Below are 19,024 nucleotides of genomic sequence, written 5' to 3'. Positions count from 1 at the left end.
GCAAACTTCAGACGGGCCTGGACATGCACTGGCTTCAGCAGCGGTACACGTCTGGCACTGCGGGATTTGATTCCCTGCCGTTGTAGTGTGTTACTGATGGTGACCTTTGTTACTTTGGTCCCAGCTCTCTGCAGGTCATTCACCAGGTCCCCCCGTGTGGTTCTGGGATCTTTGCTCACCGTTCTCATGATCATTTTGACCCCACAGGATGAGATCTTGCGTGGAGCCCCAGATCGTGGGAGATTATCAGTGGTCTTGCATGTCTTCCATTTTCTGATGATTGCTCCCACAGTTGATTTTTTTCACACCAAGCTGCTTGCCTATTGTAGATTCACTCTTCCCAGTCTGGTGCAGGTCTACAATACTTTTCCTGGTGTCCTTCGAAAGCTCTTTGGTCTTGGCCATGGCGGAGTTTGGAGTCTGACTGTTTGAGGCTGTGGACAGGTGTCTTTTATACAGATGATGAGTTCAAACAGGTGCCATTCATACAGGTAACGAGTGGGGGACAGAAAAGCTTCTTACAGAAGACGTTACAGGTCTGTGAGAGCCAGAGATTTTCCTTGTTTGAGGTGACCAAATACTTATTTTCCACCCTGATTTACGAATAAATTCTTTACAAATCCTACCATGTGGATTCATGGATTTTTTTTTTTCACATTCTGTCTCTCACAGTTGAAGTGTACCTCTGGTGCAAATTACTGACCTCTGTCATCATTTTAAGTGGGGGAACTTGCACAATCGGTGGCTGACTAAATACTTTTTTGCCCCACTCTCTAAATGTATAAACCAACCTTTGTAAATGTTATGTAAAGGCTAAAGAGCAGTGGACCAAGGACAGCAGCTTGAGGTACCCCTGCCTAAAGTTTTATTTCTGCAAGTCTAAAACTACTAATTGAAGCACATAAACGTCAGTCTTACAATTTGAGAACCTGGCTTGTTAAACTCAATCATGATGCCTTTGACTTAAAATATTTTGATGAGCAGTGTTAAAGGCAGCAGTGAAGCTGAGAAGAGTTACAACTAAATAACTAAAAGTGAGTCATTCTCGATCTTCAAGCTTTAAATAAGAGCTGTGATTAGTTCTGAAACCTGACTGGTACTTATCTAAAGATATTCATTCAATTTTTTATGAACATTTTTTCAAATATTTTGCTGAGGAAAGAAAGATTAGAAATAGGTTTATAATTAGTTCTTTTTTGTTGAGCAGTGGTGTGATTAGAGCACTTTTGAATGAAACAGGGAAAATGGAAGCCTGTAAAGAGCTGATAATTTTTACTGAAGGATTTACACCTGTAAACTTTCATATGATTTGAGCTTTGTGACATATTACTCCCTCATGAAAATGTATCGATAGAGGAAATAACATTTTTATTGTCAATAAAGGCAATGATTTTTTTTAAAAATCTTTCACAAATTTGTTCAGCAGAATAAAATAAAATGCAAATTCCAACAAATCAAATTTTAATAAAAGTTAATCTAATTAATAAAAATCATAAAACATTCTCTCAGGCTACACATACTTTTGAGTTCAGTAAACAAAACTTCCTGAAAACAATGCAGTAGTTATCAAGGATTGCAAAGTTAGACGCTGAAACAAACAATAAAAAACATAAATAAAATAACACAATCAAAAAAATAAAAATAAAAATCTGTAACGCAAGTTCCCTGCAGATGGGCCAAAAGGGAGACAACAAGGCAGCAAAATTGCATTGATTAGTTTTGAGGAGTGCTGCTGCAGGAGTGATGTTGACTTATGTTCAAGCATGAGATAGTGCTGCTGCCTATCGACTATCATCTCTTAGTCCGTGTTGCTAAAAGGATCAAAGCTATTTGATCTAGAATTTGAAATGAACAGTTGCTTCCCAAGCTCTGCAACCTCTGATTAGGTCAAGAATTTCATAATGACACTTTTTTTTTTAAAATATTTCAGTCATTTCAAGAAATGATGTAACTGATTTTAGACGGAAAATTATACAGTAGACAAACTCCATCTATGATACCTAAACAATGTTGTATCCGAGAAGCTTTTAGTTTACCTGTGTGTGCTTCAGAGCTTGAGAAACAACTACAGCTCATACATTCCTCCACATATAGTCTGTCTGTGCTTCTGCACTGAAGCTAATGCATTTACGTGTAACGTGAAGACCACATTAATTTGGCGGCTGCACACTTTCTACCAAAAGGCAGATCGTGTGCTTTAAAATCAACAGAACAAAACAATGGTACAGGATATTTTAGGTGCTTGAACTGAAAATAGAAGTTTCTGTGGGCTGAATAACACCAGCAGTCAAACCCATCGTCACACCAGGCAGATGAATGTCACTGCGTTAGAAACCTATTGTACTTTAACCACCCAAAGAAAGAAAAAAATTCAAATTGGCAAATGAAAAGTAGCCTAGGAAGAGAAATTTGCACTGCACGCGTCAGGATACTTGCAATGATAACCACGGTGTTATGAAAATTACAGTGATTACACTTCTAACACTGTCTATAATTGCAGCTCTTTAGTCAATTTTTCTATAGAGAGCAGAGCGCAGACAAACCTGCATACAACAAAAGGCAGAAAATAATCTGGATATAATTACACCTGACATCTAGCTAATATTACTTGACATTTGCCTAACTGCTTCCAAATTAGTGCAGGAGAAATAAAGCTTGAGGTGCCATCCCCGCTCCATGGAAATGCCCTTCATAATGTAACAGCAATTGTCAGACCCCCCCCTTCCACTTATAGACATAATGCACAGTCCATTTAGCCCCGCAGACCAAAGACAGTCAAAATGTTAACCTATGATCAGGTAAAGAACGTACTACGTGTCAGCATTTTCCAGCAATTCCATTTCATTATAATTTAAAACTCACACGTTTGACACGCTGTGATTGAAAATGCAGCTCTGAACAGTTTGATAATGGCGCTTTAGAACTAACATAATTATTAGCATATCTTGACCTCTGACCCGAAAGTCAAAATCATTTCTATGAGTGAGTTAAGGCTTTGTTCAACGTGCTGTTGAATCTTGTAGAGCGGCGGCCAGATGGAGCAATTCTGTGACAGAAATTACTCAGATCTTTAAACTTGTTGCAGCTTTTCAAACCTTAAAACCACTGAAAACTAGACAAACAGTGAAAGTCAACACGTCATTACAATGCTTGAATTCCAGGTATTCAGTTTTTCCAAGTCGACAGTCTTGAGACATGAGTTAAATAGTAGATGATAAGAAAATATCAAATTAAAAGATTAAAGAAAGTCATCCAGGAAGCTACTTTTAACCAGTTTTTCATACAGTGAATTCTATTTGATGTTTATTTTCCCCCGAGCTGCTTGAACCTTTACAGCATTGTGGATGTAAAGCAGATCCTGTTTCCCCAATCTGATATCCGGCATCCTTCTCAAGCTGTGCCCTGCAACAAAAATACATTCAGAAAAAGATGCATCAGAAAAAGATGCATCAGTGAACGAATGTGCCAACTGTTTCCTTAACTGTCTGTACTTCAGTATGCATGATGTACTGAGCTTTTCATTTTCATCTTGGTACTTATTTACTGATTTATTACTACATGCTGCTATATCAGACTTTAGTTCCCAAGTGTAGCTTTTCCTTTTTATGTTTATTCATGGTTTTGTTTCTGCAGTAAAATGACTGGGCCTGGCTCCAGCCTGGCCATCTCCCACACTCATCACCACAGGATATTTACATAGAACTGTATCATATTTTCTCTTCTTTGTTGCTGGCTGCTTTCCTGATTCTGCTGAGCTCAGTCGGGATGCAGGGGGTTGTCTTTCAAAATAATTATTAGTCTCTCACTTGCTGAACTTTTTGACATGTACAGTTTTGCCAAGAAGTTAATATGCAGACCTTTAGCTTTAATTCAAGGAGTTTAACAAAAGTACTGTGAACTGTTCAGAACATACAGTCATTTTTATACATCATCTCCCATTTTTAAAGGCTGAAAAGCAACTGGATGATTGGCTGATCAACAGCCACAAATATTCCACAAATAATTAAGCAAATATGAGTTTATTCTAAGTGTTGAACTTGGATATGGTAACTGTTCAACTTTAACTCTAAATATGAGATTCATACAGATGCTGAAGCAAGTGAAGGAGTCCATCATTAGGTTAAAACCCTTAAGGAAGGCCAGATCAATAACTCCAGATGGCTCATCTTTGTAATTTGCAGTGGAGTAATGCAGAATGGGTGGATGCTAAATAGTCGTTAAACTCATAAAATTAAGTAAGCATGAAGAAAATCAAATTCAGATTGCTCTCTGAACAAAAACGTGTGCTTGATACGACATTATTTCAGCAATTACACTGCATATCATGTTGAGTCAGTGTTTTTTTCATCACGACCTGAAGAATAGAGTATGTGAATGCCACGGAGCAAGACAACAGTGTGTGAGTCTGAGTGTATACCTTAGATTTGAGCTAGCTCAGCTTGTTTGTCTGCTTCAGGCTCCCCTTCATTCTCATCATCTCCATTGTAGTCAGCCAGTTCATCCTCCATGACCTTGTCTACCAACAAGTACAACATGGTTATTAAAAAGAAACAAGAACTTTCTAAAATGACAACGTACATTTATTTTTGTAATGATCACTATTACCGGCCAATATGGCCTCAAAGTTAGATCATGATATTGAAAAAAAATGTCTAATGACAAAATAAATACACGAATAAAATAAAAATACTGAACAACGCTTTGATGCCTGCAGCTTGGCATGGAGTGTTATATCCAGTGACACTTCAGAAGTCGTATTTTCTCCAGAAATATAAAGTAAAAAATAACTGCATAATACTTCTGTCTGAGAATAACTAAAGCGTTTTAACTCTTCAGTAGCAGCGCAGTATTGTATAAAAAAGGAAAATATTTTCTAACTGGAATGTTGTATCTTTACTCAGGCTTTTTTAGCAAGTTGCTTACAGGCCTTCTTTCCCCGTGTATGAGCACATCCAGTCTTTGCTCTTCCACATGACCAGCTGCTACTTCTCCTTCTTGGTAGTACTCAAAAGTGCATTTTGCCTCAAATGAAGAAACAGTGTGTAGTGTTTCCAGTTTTTTGGGTTTTTTTTTTTTTGTTTTGTTTTTTTACATATTTGGCAACGTAGTGTGCTTTAGTTGCTGAAGTAGCTTCCTTATTAGTTACTAAATCACCAGGGAAGGCTGACAATCAGCTACAGGGTTCATACACATTTTTCAGGGTCAAATTCAAGCACTTTTTAAGCACATTCAAGGTCAATTTTCAAGCTTTTCCAGCACATTACCAAAAAAGAAGAAAGCATGTTTCACTTTGCATCACCTCAGTAAGACCTTGTAAAAATTTTAACAAATCCTCTTAGGTCTCGACTTAAATGTCTTTTGTTCCCCTTTTGTTAAAAGAGGAAAATGCAGCACACAAAAATAGTGAAAAAGGAAACTGTTGCCTTACATGCATATAGTGTACAAACTCAAAAAACACATTCCTCTTAAAAATTAAGATGTGCAAATGTGAACAAATCAACTTGTTAGAGATATTCATCTCCACTGTAAATAAACAACAACCCAGAAAAACCATAAAACTGCACAAAACACCACAAACACCAACAAATTAATGTCGTCTCATCAGATACTGAAGCTTCTTTCCTGTGTGACATAAAAAAAAATAGGAGACAGATGTTTGTTTGGTTTTTTTTGTTCTTTTTAACTAGTTAAGCACCCACGCCCAGAAAAATGGTAAATGGCCTGTATTTGTATAGCGCTTTACTAGTCCCTAAGAACCCCAAAGCGCTTTACACGTTCAGTCATCCACCCATTCATGCACACATTCACACACTGGTGATGGCAAGCTACATTGTAGCTACAGCCACCCTGGGGCACACTGACAGAGGCGAGGCTGCCGGATACTGGCGCCACCGGGCCCTCTGACCACCACCAGTAGGCAACGGGTGAAGTGTCTTGCCCAAGGACACAACGACTGAGACTGTCCAACCGGGGCTCGAATCGGCAACCTTCCGGTTACAAGGCGAACTCCCAACTCTTGAGCCACGATCGCCAGGAAGCTCCCCCTTTTTGTTATACCCTTTAGATCAGGGGTCGGCAACCTGCGGCTCCGGAGCCGCATGCGGTTCTTTAGTCCTTATAGTGCGGCTCCGCGCGGTTTGGGAAAATAAATTAGTATTTAGCTCAAGTGTATTTTATTTATGTTAATTTTTTTTTTAACTTGTAGTTCTAAATTAGAAGATTATTGTGATTTTGCAATATACAAATAAAATTATATTTTGTTATTTTTTCATTGCTCAAAATAAGCATCACACTCGCGGAAGCCAGTGTACCCGGCGAAACGCCGTGCATTTATCGAGACTTTCAAGCCCAGATAGGCCAATTATGGATCTTCGGCTCTTTGGGTCTTAAAGGTTGCTGACCCCTGCTTTAGATGAACAGAGTTTTTTAATTAAATACATATTCTTTAATAAATGTTCTCTTTTATAAAAAGTAGGATAATTAAAAAAAAAACTTATTATAGCTCTATTGCGTAGAAAAAAAACTGTCTTGTTTTCTGTTGTCTGTTATATAATATTAGGGATGTTTGTGACAATTAATTTCTTAATCGGCTGGACTAACCAATAGTCCACAACTAGGAAACACTGAAATTTTAAGTTAAGTTTGAAAACAGTTAAAAAAAAAAAAAAAAATACCCCTGGAGAAAAAAAGCGCTCATGGATGGATGGATTGATGCTTCTTTCCTTTGTGACAAGAAATAGGAGATGTTTGTTTGTTGTTTGTTGTTTGTTTTTTAAGTTAATTCCCAATGAAACTGTTTTATTGCTAACTACATTGCTGTCTGTATTATTGCTGAAGTCCTAAATGATCACCTTTAAAGTGTTTGTGCTAATACCATCATGTACAGTCAGACAGGCATGGAGAACAGCACTCACTGGGAGGCTTTGAATAGATCACATAGTTCAATTCAACATATAAGACTATAAGAAAATTTACAAGTATCTACTTAAAATTATTGAATTTATCATCCGTCATATTATCACGTACAATTCCAATGTATTTTGTTCATCTCCCTTAAATAAACAGGCAGCCTTAAAGTATGAAATATTCATATACAAATACACATTCAATGGGTGTGTACTGTCTCAGTGGCTGATTGTGCCCCACAGGCCTCAGTGTGAGCTTGAAGCCATTCATAATGTTTAAGTAGTTTAATGTGCAGGTGCTGACCAGAAACACATTTTGAATGAAAGCCGGGGAACTTTGGTAGCACAGAAACAAGTGGCTAGTCTTTGTGACCATATGGATCAGTCCCTCATATTACCATTATTTCACCCAAAGGCACCAAGTTAATACTCAAAAAAGCTGCAGCAATACACACAAATATAAACAGTACTTGGTGACAACTTTGCTTTTAGCCTTTAACCCTCTGGGGTCCAGGGAATAATTGGCCGTTTTTGACTATATTTCACCTTTGGCAAGATAAAGAGTTTTTAATCTGTTATTTTCTCATTTCAACATACAACAATTTATCTAAATTCAGACAAAATTTAAAATACAAGTAGAAAGTGATATTTTTGACTGTAAAAACCACAAGCATATTTAACGAATCATTTTCAGAAATTCAAATGCAAATAGAAATTGTACATTTTTAAATAAATTGTCAGTTTTGCAAACAACAAAGTTATATGGTACTATTTACCTAAAAATGCAGCCAAGGCTCAGTTTTTTTATATAACTACTTAAAACTACTTTACAGAAGAATCAGCTGTTCTGCATCAGATAAGAAGGCACAAAAATGATTTATGCAACTCCAAAAAATAGTTTGTGTCCACTATAACACAGATGAGAACAGCACAGGGATAAACCTGCAGGTCTGACAGCAGGTGTGTCACTCAGCGTTTACACTGCAATATGCCTTTGGTGGCTTTTTTGCAGCAACTGTGACATTCACTAGTAGAACTGACACACAAAACAAAACACGACTACACTACACACTAACTACCAGAGATGGGCAGTAACGCGTTACTGGTAACGCGTTACTGTAATCCGATTACTTTTTTCAAGTAACGAGTAAAGTAAGGGATTACTATCGCAAAAACGGTAATTAGATTACCGTTACTTTCCCGTAGGAACGGTGCGTTACTGCGTTACTAAAACCGTGATTTTTTTTTGCGAGAATGTCTCATGACAGTGACGTAAGCGAGCACGACGTTCGTGACAACAGCTGTGTGCAGATCAACAATGGATCATATATCGAGTGCAGGAGAGAGTATGAGCATGCAGCGTTTAAAGCGTGGAAGTACTGACCTTACTTTGAGTTTGAGTCCATAAAAAGTGACAAAAACATTAGTGTCTGTTGTGCGTGGGAAGAAAACTTCTTTTTACAGCGAAAAAACCACCTAAACTTCCAAGCAAGCACCGAGTGCGCAACGTAATGGGAAAACTCAGAGAAACTCGCGGATTCTTCCACTGACCGCTGCGGCACACCTGCACCAGGGTAAACCTCCGCCTGCCCCACTCCTGCTTTACAGGTGAAAATAGAGCCAAAGGACCGCTAGTCTTTGATTTTATTTATTTTCTGCTGTGTTTTACTTGCATCTATTTGAAAGACTGAGTGTAAACACACAAAAAAATTATTTTATGTGCTGGAATGTGCAGAAAATAGGTTTAAATATTAAACAAATTTCTTCCAGTCAGTGAATGTTGCATATAATAAAATTTTTGCTTGATGCATAAAGTTAAAAGATTAAAACTAATAAAACAAGTTTTAAAAAGAGACGTTTCCATTTGATTACATTTTGTATGATGGATTATGTAGAAAAAGTAGAATTGGGCTGGAAGATCTATCGCTTTATCACCTATTCAGGTTGTAAATCGTGTTTTTAAAAAGTAACTAACTAAGTAATTAATTACTTTTGAAAATAAGTAATCAGTAAAGTAACGGAATTACTTTTTTGGGGAAGTAATCAGTAATTAGTTACTGATTACTTTTTTCAAGTAACTTGACCAACACTGCTAACTACACAAGACAACACACTAACTTGAGACTCCAAACACGGCAAACGTCAAAAATCTCTCACATATCAAAACTCTCTCTCTCTTTCGCTCACTCGCTCTCTCTCTCACCGGTCACTCCTAAAACTTCCCCCTCTTCCCAAACAACCAGATGCCACATGTTGCCATATAATTTTTTGATTGGTCGACATGGTACATTTTTCCACCAATAGGGATGGAGTGTTTTTTCTTTTTCCATTCACAGGCAAAGCGTGTTTGCTAGCGCTCTCCTTAGAAAATAGTTTTTACCGTTTCTTCCCGGAGTAAACGCCACTGTTTTATTCAGAAAAAAAACAAACACTGGTTTTACGTGGCCTATCAACACAATTTAACAACTGGTATACAGTTTGAAGTCCGCACGTTCAACCCAAGTTGAAATGGAGACTCTGGGTCCGTCGACCCCAGAGGGTTAATCAGAAAGCCTAAGTTGGCTAGTTATGTATCAGGCTAATGTTTAAACCTTTCACTTGAGTAAATTAACTCATATCACTGCTAAGTAATGTTAGCTAAGTTCACAGCATATTCCATAATAGCGCTGCCATACTGCATCACACTCAGTGCATTTCGAGTTTGATAGCAAAATAATAATCATAATTTTAAAAAAAATAGCGTGTGTAACGTAAGCGTACTGGAAAATTATTTACTAGCACTCACCTATCATGCAATTGGAGAGCGCAAACTCCACCATTGTCGTTTTCCGACAACACTCATTACAACAGCAACCTACAGGTATGTTAGCGCACTCATCCCCGACTGGCCGAGGGAGGGGCGGGGGTCACACGTTGAAACAGACACAAGGCAGCCAGGCGGGGAAATTTTGCTTTGACATTTTGCGACTCATTTTATTTCTCTATCTGAAAGGAAAACTATTCAATCAGATAGTTGTTTGAGGTGAATGAAATACAGCTACACTTTCAAGCACTTTTAAGCACCACATCTGAAATTCAAGCACTTTTCAAACCTTGAAAAGACAACATTAAAATTCAAGCATTTTCAAGGATTTCAAGCACCCGTACGAACCCTGCAGCTATTGCCTGTGCTTGTTCTGTTGTTGTGCTCGCTAGAGAACATAAACATAGCTATAGTGATTATATTGCCATATGACATTTTACTTTGCATAAAAATTTATACTAGGACTGCCAAGGGCTATACGATAAAGTTTGATTGAAGGACAGTGGTTATCTCTGGCATTCAGAATCATCCTTCCTACTGACATAAAGCCTGTCGAGACCAGAATGCGCTCACTCTCTAAATGCTTATTTAAAACACATACCTATATTTTCATCCTGTTTGTTCTCCTGTGGTTTTTCTAAATCTTCTCCACCCACGACTTGTTCATCTGCGTCGTACTCTTCTGGTTCCTGAAGTTTCTGACCAGCTTGAGTTTCATCAGCCTTTCCTCGACCAATCAGCATCCCTTCCATTCCAGGGTCTGCTTCTGAAAGAACAAATCACAGATAGAATGAAATACATTAAAAAAGGTATAAAAGATGTCAAAATATAACCATATAAAACAAGTGCATTGTTTTTGCTGAAAAGTCTATAAGAATAGCCTAAAATCTATAGATAGATAATCTCTTGCTACTCAGTCAATGAGGTTGTTGGTAAAACATGCTGGCGAGTTTTCTCACACACACTCCAAGTTATAAATATATTAGCAAAAGAAATTATTATCGTTAACTAAAACTAATCTTAAAAACAAAAACTAGATGTGAAAAAACATTATAGTTAACTCAAATAACAAAAAAACAAAAAACATGTTTGAAAAACATTTAAATGGACTGATTTTCCTGAATCTTGTCTCTAACATATTCCCTCCAAAGACTAATAAATAAAATATTAAAGCTAACACAGAAACTAAGCATTTTCAAACAGTTAAAAAATAAACTGAAATAAGAAAATCAACTCTGGATGCTAACTAAAATTAAAATTCAAAATGAAATAATAAAACCATAATTAGAAAATGAAAAACTATAATATAACACTTGCTTTCATACATGTGCACATGTACAGCAGCTTTTGTGGAGCGATCAGCACCAATATTGTAGGAAGAAGTAGGAAGAAGTTTTAAAGAAAATTACCTCTAATAAAAACGCTCTTACATAACAAAGAGGTTCTGTTCACTAAACTGAAGAGTTTTCTCAAATTTTAAAAACAGTAAGAGGAAGTGCTCAGTTAGTACTGGTTTGGGCCCTGTGGTAAAGTCTTTCCACTAAACAACAGGACGTGTGATTGCCAGGCAGCAAAACACAGCTGCTAATACATTAAATCTGTGTGACTATCCAAATTATTTACCTTCTGTCTGAGGATCTTCTTCATGAGCATCCATCGCCTCATTCTCTTTGTCTTCAATCAGATTATTCTCCAAAAGTTTACCAGTCTCTCCTTCCACCTCATCTGCATTGTCAGCTCCTTCTTGTGGCTGTTTGTCTTCCTGTTTCAATGCAGCAGTTGCGGGAACGGACTCTGGCCCTGCTTTGGAGAGATCCTTTGATGTAGGCTGCTCCACTGGAGCGCTGGGAACTAGAAAGAAAATAACAAAAAGCAAGTGCAATGTGAGGTTGTCCACCAACTATGCTTAGACACACAATATGTACAAGTGTATATTTCAGTTAAGCAGACCATTTATGTTTTTTGTCTTACTTATATCCACCATTATTTCATTTGTCAGTAGTTCATGGACTTTATTGCCTTTGGGTTGAGAGAAACTTGGTGTTTGGCTTGAAGCAGTTGCTGGAATTCCATCAGACAGGGCCTTGACTGACTTGTTGATTTCCACTGCTCCAACATTTTCCTGCTAAGAAATTAATATACAATTCTGTGTCACAGCTCCATAGCTCTTGCCATGCAGAATTAGAGGGTTTTTTATTTTTTTGCCTAGATGCGCAAACAAACACGAGCAAAAGGAACTCAAATTTCCCCATTTGCATGTAAAAACAGTAAAATGGTAAAATGTAAAAACAGTAGTGACGATAATCACGTATGGTAGGAAAGTGTTTTAAGACATTAAGATTTTACCTTGTCCTGATTAACATAACGGGGTTGGTGACAAAAAAAAAAAAAAGGAAAAGAATCAGGTCCACCCCTCTGCCCAAGTCTCAATCATGTCGAAAGACTAGTGACTTTGCATCCTTTCACATGCTTCGCTGCTTAACAGGAAAGCCAAACCCACCTGTGAGGAGACAGGTGTATGGATGAGCTTCTGCATTTTCTTCTCAGCTTCAAGTTTAGCGGCAGCCACTCTCTCATTGCACAGCTCTTTCTGGGACAGCACCTGGGCGTTACACTGGGTCCTACATACACAACACACACAGTAAACAGTAGCATATTATACTGGCATGTGCAGTGATCATACTTTCTTTACAAACAGATGCATACAAATATAAGTGTGTACTAAAAAAAAAAATAAAAAAAATAATAATAATAATGAATCATTTTCTTACATGTCATACATAAGTTTGTTATTAAGTGTGTTGATGTTGCCTTGGCAACTCTGCAGCTCTTTCTCAAGTTTCCCCAGAGCATCATTCAGCCAACTCAGCTGACCTACAGTACACACAAAGACACACATACACATACATGAAATTAACTTCACAGTTTTGTAGCGGCCATGTGATGGTTGTTAAGTCAACGCAACACTTTAATCAAATAAAGGGGCAGAAGCTAAACATTATGTTACCTTTGAGTTCCTGTATGGTTTTTACACTGGAGGAAATGTTCTGCTGCAGTGTGGCCTAAACACAAACACACAACGCATGTCAATACTCACTTATCACACTTATTTATTGTTCATATGAAATTTTTCCCTGATAAAATGTTTATGTGGTGTGAATCGCAACAGTGAGTAAATCAGAAAAGTGTGTTCATTGGCCCAAGGATTCCCTTGTGACAAGAGCTGATAGACAGCGCCTCTGAGGTGGCGTTTGTGCACATAAAGGTTTTATTGTCACCAGTTTTGTTTGTGTGCACCTTGTGTTGGCTGCAGGAGATCTCAGCTCCCTCCAGCTTGCTCTTATAGAGACTTTGTATGTTGCTGATCTGATCCTTTTGTTTCTCGATCACCTGTTCGAACTCCTTCTTCTTCTTCATCTCGTCTGCTCCACGTCGCACCTGGCCCTCCAGCTCATACAGTTTAGTCTGTGTCACATGCAGCAAGATCAGTATCACGTTACTGCTTTTTATATAGACCACTTATTTAGAATTTGTCATGGGTCATGATAACATCCATATGAAGAGAACAAAATGACAGAAACGTCCTGGTTCAGAATGAGTCTTTAAGGGTTAACTATGCATATAGATATATATAGTTATACATGCATGTTTTACCTTATTTCCTGTGTCAATTAAGCTAAAAAAAAAAAGGAGTCTTTCTTACCTTATTTGACAGAAATGTCTTGCCATTTAATGCAATATATTAAACAACAATAAAAACTGGACTGAAAAAAAAACCCTAATTATTTGTCACCCTTACATACTTCAGATCATCAAATATTAAAATTTGATAAAGATGCAGATTTAAAATGATCAATTAACTGAGATTAACCACATTTTTTGGAATACTGATTCAATGTTACTATTCACTATTCACTGTCAGACCTGTTGAATTAAGAAATCAGTTAAATAGAACCTATCTGACAAAGCGAAGTAGGCTAAAATATCTCAAGAAGCAACACATCATGTCGCAATCTAAAGAAAACTCAAAAACTCTTAACGGATGAAATACAAAGTCACTGACATCTATCAATCTGAAAAGTGTTACAAAGCCACATCTAATTGAAACACGGTGAGAGCCATTATCCACAATTGAAGAAAATTTATCATAAATTTGGATATCTGCCGATACCGATATGAATCCGATATAGTGTTTTTTAATCAACAAAACTGTTTTTTAAATATCTTGCTGCATTTTGTATAAGTTCATACTCAAGTTTAAAACAACAACTACACTAAAGCTATTCTGTTATACCTGTATGCAAAAAAAAATATTTCATAGTTCAGCAATACTGATCAATCTAATAAACTTAAGCCTACACCATCCTCCCTATTCTGGTATTTTAAAGAGTACTTAGCATAAATATTAAGCAACCTAACTAATAGGGTTCCAACTCCCAGCAACAACAAAAATAAATAAATAAAAAATAGGGAACCACCCCTCACACTCCACCTCATGATGCTTAATCGACGTAATCAACCTTAATTTGATGCAGTGTGAAAAAAAAAATACACAGAAATCAATTATTTTTCAAGAAATATTAAATTGATTCAACATCTTTCTTCAACAAAATTGCAGACTGCACAGATGGTACCTTCCCAAAGGAAAAAGTACTATAGCTTACTAGGGTATATTAGACTTAACAGTTACTATATACAATAATGGACTTCTATACATTTTACATCAGATTAAAACTTTGGGTGTAAGATTCAGATAAATATTAAATAATTAAAAGCTCGACATTTTAAATGAGAATAAGAAAGAAAAGTATGTCTTTGTGCCCCCTTTTCCCTGTTAATGCCCTATCGGCCCCCCTGGCTAAACTTTGCTAGATCCGCCCCTGCACAGTTACAGCCGTCAGCTGCGTAGAAAAGGATCCTGGTGTAGAAAGTAATATTAAATAAATTCTAACAACAGCTGATCAAGCTTAAACGTGCTGCTGTTGTTCAGCCGCTGGTTTCCTCTTTCTGGTGCAAAGTGGGCCAAAAGCAAACTAGAGACACGGACTCATGACAGAAAAGCCGATCAGCTGATCATTAAGCAGTTTCATGATTGAAGTAGCAGCCGGAGAGCGAGAGGCAGTCGCTCGTTAAGCTTAACGCAGGAATGCTTTAAAAACATTCAGAGATGGACTTACACACTTGCTTTACTTCTCTCGGGGATAACTTTGTCGGAGATGAAATGCCGGGTACTATCCTCCTGACTACCAGGAAAAAAAATGTTGTCCAATCAAAAAAAAATTTAAATCCCCCAATGTTTGTAAGGTAATTAGAAGACTGAAATAATTTTTTGGGAAAAAAAAGTTTACATTTTTTAGATATCACATGTCCACTGCAGAGGACATTGGAAGGCCAAACGTGTAAAAATGAACTTTGATGGCAAACATTTGCTTCAACTCTTCACCAAGGAGAAGTTTGAACTCAAGGAACTGTAGTGGTTTCTTCCCCCAAAACTGCAAGTCACTGCTATACTGAAGCCACGAGTTGGTGATTGCCAGATCAAAAAGTAGAAAACTGCACATACTGTCAATTTCTGAGTGCGAGAGACCATCCTGTAGAAACTCAACATTCGGCAACAAGGTCCACGTCACCTATATTGGTAGTGTACTCAGAAATTGGCAGTGGACTTGGCACATGGACAAACCTTTTGTTTTTCTTAGACCATCTTGTGCATCTGTCCTGAGGTTGATTGCCATAGGCAGAGGATGCCATGACAACTGTCCAACCACTTAATGACAGCAAGTTCAGGTCTGAGTACCATCCCTGATGCTCCTCCTTCTTTCTTCTTCAAGGGCTTATTCCCTATGATCTTCTTCATCAGACAACTCAAGATCTGGGTTTCCCTCATCAAACTGCAATAAATTTCTTTCTGCTTCTAAAAAGGACTCCTTTTCTGGTCATTTAAAAAACAGAACAAAATGGAGGAAATGACTACAAATGTCCACTATGGAGGACATTTTTTAAACACTTCAATACTATACTAAAATGAAGTTAGAATTAAGCATACTATGTTTTAATGTGTTATTAAGAGACTTATTTAAAATATGTTAACAACATTTATAGCTAAAAATTGCTCAATAAGAAGTTTTATGCACTTACTTTTCTTCTTCCCATAAAATGTGCTTGCAGCGGTGGCTGCCATGTTCCTTAATGAAAAAACTAAAGTTCCCAAAGCTCCACCCCTTCACATTTGGTATCATTGGAAAGCCCTAAATGTACTCTGTAGATACCAAAAGGAGGCAATTCTGTAGTATGCAGTGCATGGGAGATATTCAGGTTTAGAAAGGTGCTATACAGAGGACAAATTTGCATTGCTGGTAGTCAGGAGGCTATGTAAGTAATTTTAAGCAATTTGTAAGTAATTTTAGGTAATGCAGCAGTGAAGTTATTAGTATTGCCTAACTTCAGGTATTTTACAGGGAAGACGAAATAATTACATTTTAACCTCCTAGGACAGATATGCTCAAATATCAAAGAGAAATTAGAAATGCATACTGTGGAAGAGTTCGGGTCTTAGGAGGTTAAGTAAATTTAAGCACTGCATAAATTATGGGTATTTTACGGAAAAGGAAATACAGCAAGAAATGTATATATACTGTATAAATTGCATGTGTTGCATAGCTTCCTGGTAATTGTGTGGAAACGCAAACAAGCAAACAATATTTCCCCATCTGTCGTTTTTGGGGTGAGGTAGGGCAAGGTAGTATAAACCTTGCCTAACTTCTAGGCATTTTACAAGAAAGGAGACACTCAAAGTTCAAAGTTATGTGTGAATAGTGATTGTGAAAGAAAAAAAGAATAAATTTATAATTGGTGCAATCATTACAAGGTCACAAAGGCCTCCAAATTATGATAGTATTTATATTTTCTTTTAAGTCGGTAAGCGAGAACAGTTCTTGGCACATTTATATTGGTAAAATAAAACACATGCAACACAACATCAAAGTAAGGACTATTAAAGAAAGATGTAAAAACAAACAAACATCTAAGCACGCAAAAGAAATAAGAAATGAGGAAGAGTTTGAATATTTTTTAACCCACCTCAAGCTCCAGGTTGCGGGAGCTGGACACCCAGTAGTTAAAGCCCAGAACCAAGATACAGGCGATCAGAGCGGCAATCATAAGAGGCGGTGACCTTACTCCACGACGCCCGTTCCCCAGCCCACCCATTGCTGTCTACCAACTGAAAACACACAAAGCACAGCCACGGTTAGCACACTTCCCCACACTTTATTTTCTAACTGCATCTTTTAAATACATATTTTCTGTGCATTTCTGGCAAAAAGGTGGTGGTTTTGCAAGTTGGTTGCAGACATGTAAAAAAAAAGAAAAAAAAAAAAAAAGCTCGCTGTCGCTTGTTGCAGCTTTTTTGTCAGCAAAAACACAAAAAGCTTACACAGGAAATGTTATTTGCACATACATACAGACAACAGTATGTTTAGTGATTCTATTGGAAACAACACATGCACAGCTTTGGTGTTATGTTTACAAATATTACACACCTGTACGGTGTCACACTGAAACATACCCAGCACCACAAACAGCAAAAAGATGTCCTCAAAAGTGGTGACTCAGTTAAAATGTTTTTAATTGGGAGGGGAAAAAAACAAGCTAGAAGGACATTCCCAAGGACCAACGGGAGCTAAAATGCAACAACTACACACTAAAGAGCAGCATTACACATCACCGACGAAGTGCCGTATTGTCTAGTTTGTAATACATACTGTCGACGTAAATAATATGCGGATTCCTGCTTTCCGTGTTTCTCCTTCGTCAAACAAATGACCCAAGGATTGCAAAGGCGCAAAGAACTGTTTAACATGTAACAAAACTAACGACCAGCAAACCTTCAATTTAACATCACGTTAGAAAAATCTGACGGCTACTACTAAATCAAAGCACAGGTCTGGAGCCAGGGTATACCTGTGCTGTGTTTGGCAGTATAAATCATAGCCACCAGTATCGTGACGGTTGCGATAATACAGAACTCGAGAAAAAGGGGTCCTTCGTATAATTGATTAGACAAATTCAGGTCAACAGAAAGCAGGAATACTAACTTCGAATTTTTTTATGTATATTGTTTATTAAATGTGTGACAAAGCTACATAAACGTGTAAAGAAATGGCCACATTTATCTGTTTTTAAATTTGGGCCAATGCTAAAAGAAGAAGCGAAGGAACTCAACGTTGCAAGCTAACGCTAACATTGTTAGCAGCGCTGCTCCTTCACAGTTGCTGTTACCGTTTTTAGGTCGCTTAGCTAAAACTAGCAGCCGAACCTACTTACCGGATATGTCTGCCTGTCAGAAATCAGAGCCAAATTTGTGAGGCGATATATGGAGTGACACCTCGTAATATATTCCAACAGCTTTTGTAGACGTTTTGTAACGTTGGACGATTAGCTTGTATCCATCATTGCCACACAGACAGCTCAGTCTGTGTGCTCTGCCTGCTGCCTAGGATTGAAACGTTCAAGTACCTCCCCTGACTGCTGTAAAAACAAATCATATTTAGTTTCACATAAATAAATTAATAGACAACAAATCCCCCTAAAGTTTTTTAAGTATTTTCTAATATCAACTTAAAAACACACAAATTATTACTTTTGACTGCTGTCAAGTAATAAATACTGACAGACTGGTAGTCTAGGCTACTTTAAGATCTAAGAATTTGTGTTTTACGAAGTGCCTAGGAAGGCATCACCGGTAAGAGGTTGATTAACGAAAGATTAACGTGTCATATCATGTTAAATAAAATTTAAATAATAAATGTAGGTATATTGAAAATACTAATACATATAAAAAATAATTACAAATTAAACAATAAAATATTATATTATTTATAGATAAACTAATGTAAGCAGAATAGGGATTTCTCTACCCAGCCTTTCTTTCTTTCTTGGGCCTGATCTGAAGTATGAGCTTTATCATTTAAGTGGGAATTGTATGGGGTTAGAACGATGCCACCTTAAAATAAAACAGAAAAAAATATTGAAACTGAAAAAAAATATTGTAAATGAAATAAATGTACTGAAACATTTTGTATTGAAAGTGAAGAAAAAAAACGATAGTAATAAAAGATTAATTGAAACTGTAAAATTTTTCACTTTCAATATTTTTTCCAGTTTTATTTTAAGGTGGCATCGTTCTAACCTCATAGAACTGGTGTTGTTTTTTGGTCATGCAAGGAAGAGTGCTGCAACCTTTCTCTGTCTATTTTGAGTTACATTTTAGTATAATTTTGTTTTTTCTTGTGAATTGTCTTTCTTTTTTATGGTT

General features: G+C 37.1%; 1 protein-coding gene across 4 annotated transcripts; it reads right to left on the bottom strand.

Annotated features, from left to right (window-relative positions):
* Positions 1–1,444: 1,444 nt before the first annotated feature.
* golm1 (golgi membrane protein 1) lies at positions 1,445–18,225 on the bottom strand. Of its 4 annotated transcripts, none has more exons than XM_085475579.1 (11): positions 18,034–18,225; positions 16,789–16,930; positions 13,006–13,173; positions 12,716–12,770; positions 12,480–12,582; positions 12,209–12,329; positions 11,680–11,833; positions 11,332–11,559; positions 10,310–10,474; positions 4,418–4,516; positions 1,445–3,402 (listed from the first exon to the last, which is right to left on the bottom strand). In XM_085475579.1, the coding sequence occupies exons 2-10, from the start codon at positions 16,915–16,917 to the stop codon at positions 4,419–4,421; spliced, it is 1,221 nt and encodes a 406-aa protein (XP_085331705.1). In that variant the 5' UTR covers positions 16,918–16,930; positions 18,034–18,225; the 3' UTR covers positions 1,445–3,402; position 4,418. The 4 variants fall into 4 exon arrangements, with proteins under 4 accessions (XP_085331705.1, XP_085331706.1, XP_085331708.1 ...); XM_085475580.1 differs by having other exon boundaries at positions 11,680–11,830; XM_085475582.1 differs by having other exon boundaries at positions 13,099–13,173.
* Between the last annotated feature and the right edge of the window lie 799 nt (positions 18,226–19,024).

This window comes from Copadichromis virginalis, linkage group LG12, assembly GCF_057382275.1.
Source record: "Copadichromis virginalis isolate Kocher_CV1m ecotype Utaka linkage group LG12, C_Virginalis_male_GT1.1, whole genome shotgun sequence".
NCBI classification, from domain to species: domain Eukaryota; kingdom Metazoa; phylum Chordata; class Actinopteri; order Cichliformes; family Cichlidae; genus Copadichromis; species Copadichromis virginalis.
This window is presented reverse-complemented; position numbering and strand designations above follow the sequence as displayed.

Excerpts from the sequence above, each read along its gene's own strand:
- golm1 (XM_085475579.1), bottom strand. The coding sequence starts at position 16,917 with ATGGGTGGGCTGGGGAACGGGCGTCGTGGAGTAAGGTCACCGCCTCTT. Across the intron at positions 11,560-11,679 it reads TGAAATAATGGTGGATATAA|TTCCCAGCGCTCCAGTGGAG; the intron begins GTAAGACAAAAA and ends TTTTCTTTCTAG. Across the intron at positions 10,475-11,331 it reads AGAAGATCCTCAGACAGAAG|AAGCAGACCCTGGAATGGAA; the intron begins GTAAATAATTTG and ends TTGTTCTTTCAG.